This window comes from Acanthisitta chloris, unplaced genomic scaffold (assembly GCF_000695815.1).
Source record: "Acanthisitta chloris isolate BGI_N310 unplaced genomic scaffold, ASM69581v1 scaffold1162, whole genome shotgun sequence".
NCBI lineage: Eukaryota > Metazoa > Chordata > Aves > Passeriformes > Acanthisittidae > Acanthisitta > Acanthisitta chloris.
In genome coordinates, this window is record NW_008659660.1 from 3,660 (window position 1) to 10,007 (window position 6,348).

Consider the following 6,348-nt stretch of genomic DNA (forward strand, 5'->3'; position numbering starts at 1 on the left):
GTAACCCCAGGGATGCTCCATCAGGTCTCTCCACCTTGGACTCTGCTTGCTCAGCAAAGCTCAGGCAACCAGGACCCACCAGGGGCAGAGACCCCAGTGCTGCTCCTGGGCCCAACACCACATTCCCTTAGCCAAGAAAGACAGGAATTCAGGTGAAACCTCACTTCCTAATCAAGACAGGGATCAGAAGGAATGCTTTGGGAAGCTGAAGAGATTGGTTATACACTAGAAGGGCTGCTCTGACACAGGTGAGAGCTGGTACCTTACAGAGTACTGGTGCTTGGCCTTGCCCAGGTGGGCTGGGGAGGAGCTGCCCCTCTCCTACAACAAAATGCAGGTCTTCTTGTCCTTGAAAGGGTTCTCAGAAGCAGGAATTCCCATCAGCAATGGGTCCTTCTTGGCATGTTCTTCACAGTACAGCATGAGGTCTGCTGAGGCTTTGGACACCTGTGGAAAACAAGGGGAAAATGAGCATAAAATGAGGTTTCCCATAGGAATGTGATCACAGCTGAGATGTGTACAAAGAGCATGCATGGGATGGGAGAGCTGCTCAGAGGTGGACATGTTCTCCAGGGCTCTGCCTCCTGGCTGCAGGAGGGAGGAGAAAGGGAAGAGAAAAGGATGGATCCCAGTACTCTTTGGGGTTGGATTGGGACACGAGGTAAAGGTTCTACCTGGCTCCTGCATGAACCTGCCAGGTTCCTCCTGGTTTCCATGGAACACTGAAAACGAAGTTCAAGAAAGGGGTTCAAAAAATCCCCTTGAAAAAGGAGGTTAAAAATAACACAGTGGTTTGTAAGGAGCAACTTCTCATCTATCCTGGAGCGCCAGGACAAGGGGGAATGGCGTCCCAGGGCCAGAGGGCAGGAATAGATGGGACACTGGGCCACAAGAACTGGATTTGTTGAGCTGCAATGTTGATGTCATATTTTGAGACAGGGAAAACACTGAACTGTGGGGTGCATACACACACACTGTTATCTCCTCATCCTACAGCTGAAAGGAGAAGAAAACAAGGAAAGAAAGGGTGAAGGATGTGGTCTCACCTTTATCCTTTCTATGGAGGCTTCTATCCTGAGCTGCTGCACAGTCCTTCGGGCCTGAGTGATGTTGTTGGTCGTGGTGGCTGTTTTGCCAGACATGGCCAGCGAAGCAGGGAAGTTCTGCTTGGGAAAACAGCAGATTATGTTTCCAGAGGGTGGCACAGCACCTTAAACTGCTTTTACCCAGAGACATCCACCACACACTGAAAACAGCACCTTTTTGTTGTTTATTATTACCCTCATGCCAGGAGGTTCCATGTGCTTCCCTGTGAGTTGGACCAAGGAAGGAGGTATGTCCCTGGGTCCACTAAAGGGCAAGGAGTGAGCCAGGAGAGAATCACAGACTCATTAAGGTGGGAAAAGCTCTCTGAGATCAAGTCCAACCATCCCCCAGCACTGCCAAAGCCATGTCCCAAGTGCCACATTCACATGGCCATTAAATCTCTCCAGGGATGGAGATTCCACCACTGTCCTGGGCAGCCCATTCCAATTCTGACCACCCTTTCCATGAAGAAATTTTCCTTAATCTCCAAGATGAACCTCCCCTGGCACAGCTTGAGGTGTTTCCCCTTGCCCTGTCCCTTGTTCCCCAGGAGCAGAGCCTGACCCCACCTGCTGTACCTCCTGGCAGGAGTTGTAGAGAGCAGAAAGTTTCCCCTGAACCTCCTTTTCTCCAGGCTGAGCCCCCACAGCTCCCTCAGCCTCTCCTGGTGCTCCAGCAAACTAACTGCAGGTTGTCTCCTTTAGCCCACAGAGGTCCCTGGTGGAGCAGACACCCACCTGCAGCCCACAGACGGGCTAAGGACCATTTAACACCGTGTTCCAAGGGATATCCCTACAGGCATCACAGCAGCCAAGAGCTTAGTACTGCATTATCCCAGTGCTAAGTGTTCCAGGCCAGGCTGGATGAGGTTTGGAGCAACCTGGGCTAGTGGATGGTGTCCCTGCCCATGGCTGGTGGTAGAACTAGATGAGCTTTAAGGTCCTTCCAACCCAAACCAGTCAAGGATTATAAATCATGCAGGCCTCCAGGAGTCCTAAGAGCCTGTTCAGACCAGCCCTGCCTGTGTCCCTGTCCTGTGTCCCAATCCCTGGCAGGACTCTGCACAAGCCCTGCCACTTGTTTTGCCCAGCTCCAGGAACAGAATTGGCTCTGTGAAGCTGAGCTTGAATCATTTATTGCAGTAGAGTGACTTGAGGCCAATGTAGCTCCCTGTGACCTTTCTGAGTGCTGCCTACAGCAGCTCCTTGCAGGCTTCAGGTTTCTCTCAGCTCAGCCTGGAGAGCAGAGCTGGTTTCCAGCTGCTGCCCATGCCAGTCCAGCTAGCTGGGAACAGCGTTATCCTGCTGTGAGTCCTCATTTTTGGGGGATATTCCTTGGAAAAACTCTGGGAAGAGCAATTGCCAAGTGGCAGGTAACATTGCCTGCTTGGGTGCAGGTAGGAGGGACAATCACAGGTGATAACAGTTTCTCCTCACAAGCCCCTCATTGTCCCCAAATTCCCTTCAAGTTTCTGCTGTGCTCCAGACATTTCCCCATGCAGTGAGTCACACAGGATTCATGCAAAATTAAACACACTCAACATCATTTTCCCTGTGGGAAGCAGAATTCCCTCTACAGCACAGGCTGAACCCAAGGCACAGGCACTCACAAGATCCCAGACTGGTTTGGGTTGTAAGGACCTTAAAGATCATCTAGTTCTAACCCCCTGCCATGGGCAGGGACACCTTCCACCAGCCCAGGCTGCTCCAAGCCCCATCCAACCTGGCCTGGAACACTCCCAGGGATGGAGCAGCCACAGCTTCTCTGGGCAACCTGTGCCAGTGCCTCAGCACCCTCACAGGGAGGAATTCCTTCCCAATATCTCATCTGCCCCTGCCCTCTGGCAGTGGGAAGCCATTCCCTGTGTCCTGTCCCTCCATGCCTTGTCCCAAGTCCCTCTACAGCTCTCTTGGAGCCCCTTTAGATGAAAAATGAGACTTCCAACCAAGTAGCTCCACCAAGCTCTGCCAGAGCTGCTAACTGCAGCTGCTGAGTTCCATAGTGACTCTGCTGGTTTGCTGCAACCTGTGAGGGCTCCAAAACCATAATTTCTGGAGCAACCAGGAGTTATTTCACACAGGCACAAGAGCATGGATCCACCACAAACGGAGCCCAAACTCCCAGTGCAGCCCTTGCAGTTCTCACTTACTATATTGAACAAGTGTGGTATGGCACAACCCAAATCCACTTATTTTTATCAAGTAATACATGGATCTCTAAGCAGGTAGTTCAAGATCTGCTTATTCCTGTAATTTCAGTGCCTTTTTTGTAAAAAAAAAAGACAAAGGTTAAACAAATTATTGGAAAATTAAAAGATAAACTGTTTTCCTCTTGTTTCCTTGGGCAATCTCAGCCCCAAATCCTCTTTGGCCACTGAAGGTTCGATTCCCTGAATCCCTTTCCAGGCTACATGGGTGACCTCCTTAAGAAAGTTCCAGTGATTATTTTTCCCAGCTGCTTAGCTTGATAAATAAATTAGCTGTTTAATAATAAAACCCACCAAGAAAACTCAAACCATAACATCTGAAAATGAAATTGCTGTTTCCCCATCTCTAAATAAACACAAGAGCTTTACTTTAATAGTCTTCCTAAGGTTACTAAACCTCTGCTACAGAGAGATTTACAAACAACTAGGTCAGCACCCAATAACACTGTTTTCCCTCTGAGTTCCTGGCAACCAACCTGAGCTGCTGTGGCTATCTCCAGCCACAGGATTTGCACACTGGAAAACTCTTCAGGTAGATACTGGTGGTGGACACAGCTCTGATGAGTTTGTGGGGTTGTGTCCTCAGAGCCCTGGGCAGGGTTTTCTGAGATTGGGATGGCTCCCAGGAGAATTCATCACCCGCTAAAGTGACCACTTGGTTGGAGAAGGCACAGCTCTGATTTCTGGGAAATGAGGCCTCACACTCAGCAAGCAGCTCTGAGCCAAAGATGCCCCAAGAGCCTGACTCATTCCAGCAATCTCCCATCAGTTTCCTAGTACATGAAGGGGTTGGAATGGACATTCTAGATCATCCAGTCCCAACCCCTGCCCTGGGCAGGGACACCTCCCACCAGACCAGGCTGCTCAAGGCTTTAGCCAACCTGGCTTTGAACACTGCCAGGGTTGGGGCAGGCACAGCCTCCCTGGGCAATCTGTCACAGTGTCTCACCACACTCACAATAAAATCTTCTGGCTAATATCTAACCTAATTTTCCCTCTTTCAATGTCTCCCCATTACCCTTTGTCCTGTCCCTGCAGTTCCTAACCAAGAGTCCCTCTGCTGCTTCCCTGGAGCCCCTTCAGATCCTGGCAGGTTGCTCTGAGGTCTCCACACAACCTTCTCTTCTCCAGGCTGAAAATCCCCAACTTCCTCAGCCTGTCCTCACAGGGCAGATGCTCCAATGCTCTTACCAACTTCGTGGTCTCCTCTGGACTTGCTTCGACAGTTCCATGTCCTGATGTTGGGGACACCAGAACTGTGTGTGGTTGCCTCACAAGAGCAATCAGGATCTCTCTTGTCCCAGCACTCACAGTCACAACTACTCCTTCTGTGCTAAATGGACCAAAAGAAATTTCCAACAAGTCTTTCAGTTCAGCACCTAAGTCAAAACATGGAAGGTGTTCCAGGCCAGGTTGGACATGGCTTGGAGCAACCTGAGCTAGTGGAAGGTGTCCCTGGCCATGACAGGGGGTGGGATGAGATGAACTTCAAGGTCCCTCCCAACCCAAATCATTCTGGAATTTTGTGGTGTGATCTCATGCTGCTCCAGGCAGGAGGTGACCTCAGTCCCCTGCAAGTGACAGAGCTCACCAAGGGCTTGCTGGGCCCAAAGTTGACAGCAACAGAGATTCCCAAATCCTAGGGCAGCTGCAAGCTGGGCTGCAACTCTCAGTTGTCTCTGACTCACAACCTAAAAAATTAAAATAATCAGTCCCATCAACAACCTTCCCTGACTACCACCCCCTACCATGGGCAGGGACACCTTCCACTAGCCCAGGTTGCTGCAAGCCCCATCCAGCCTGGTCTGGAACACTCCCAGGGATGGAGCAGCCACAGCTGCTCGCTCTGGGGCAACCTGTGCCAGTGCCTCAGCATCCTCACAGGGAAGGACTTAGTCCTAATTTCCTTTGGAGAAAACACTTTTATCCATGGAAACCCAAGGCAGTGTTCAGAAGAGGAAGACAATCACCAGCTGCACTTTGCCAGGGAAAGGGAAAAGCACATGAACTTCCAATGCACTTCCTGCAGAGAACACACTTACCTTGTTTTCTTTCTGGAAACACCTGCAAACAGGTGTTTCTGCCCCACTTCCCTAGAAAAAAACTCTATTTTTCCAGGCCTTGCCCTATTTCTTTTCACAAGCTTTAGGTAACGAGGTCACCCTGCAGCAGATCCCCAGAACCACCGCAGCTGGGCATAAACCTGAGCTCCAATTGGATAATTGAACTCCAAACTATCTGTTTTACTCTCTTAGATGCAGGACTTATAAAGCACCTGCTGAGTGAAAGGTAATTAAATCAGCACTGCTGAAGCCAAGTTTGGAATCACTCAGTTCTGCCTGGCAAACAGCTCCCAGTTTGTTCCAGTTATGTAAAATCACCTCAAACTGGAGTGCCAAAGCCAAACTAGCAGCAGGAGAAAGGCTCAAAAGGGTAAAAAGGTGTCTTGGTACTGAAATAAAACATCTTTGAAGGTGAATAACTCACAGCTGCAGTTCCATAGAGAGGATTGAACACAAACCAACAAACCTAAAAGACAGCAAATGTGTGTGGCTGTAACATTGGTTTTCCAGGCTCTGGTTTTCCAGGGAGACAGCCCCACAGCAGGGGGTCAACACGGATCTAAAGCCATAGCTAATCTGCAACACAGGTTTGAAGGACTCTGTGATTCCAGAGCCACTGAAGCTGTGATGTGAGGGACATGGGGTAGTGAGGTGGAAATGCCTCTGCACAGGCAGGCTCCAAATCCCGTGTGGGAACAGCAGGAAAAGATAGATATGAATTGTTCCAAACCCAAGAGGGACACCAGCCTCCAAGGTAACCCCCTGTTCCCACAAGCACCCAGGACTGCCCACCCTGCACCTCACGGGACAGGGGAGAGAACCCCAGGGAGTCACCAAAACTGCTGCTTCCTCATGGAATTGCTGCTGGGAGCTCCTCCAGCTTGGAATGTTTGGATGCTGCTGACTGCTAGACAAACCAGAGACAAACAGCACCATGGAAATTAAGCACAGGAATAGGGGGAAAAGAGGGGGAAAAAAGCAGCTGAACAAGCT

The 6,348-nt window shown here is 50.2% G+C and overlaps 1 protein-coding gene across 1 annotated transcript; it reads right to left on the reverse strand.

The window, feature by feature from the left end:
• Window positions 1–321: 321 nt before the first annotated feature.
• On the reverse strand, window positions 322–1,142 carry GNG12 (guanine nucleotide binding protein (G protein), gamma 12). Its single transcript, XM_009069459.1, has 2 exons — window positions 1,047–1,142; window positions 322–447 (listed from the first exon to the last, which is right to left on the reverse strand). The coding sequence occupies exons 1-2, from the start codon at window positions 1,140–1,142 to the stop codon at window positions 322–324; spliced, it is 222 nt and encodes a 73-aa protein (XP_009067707.1).
• Between the last annotated feature and the right edge of the window lie 5,206 nt (window positions 1,143–6,348).

What these genes read in the sequence shown, in the direction of transcription:
- GNG12 (XM_009069459.1), bottom strand. Translation starts at nt 1,142, where the DNA reads ATGTCTGGCAAAACAGCCACCACGACCAACAACATCACTCAGGCCCGA. An exon ending in CCTCCATAGAAAGGATAAAG is followed by an intron (nt 448 to 1,046) that starts GTGAGACCACAT and finishes TGTTTTCCACAG; the next exon opens with GTGTCCAAAGCCTCAGCAGA.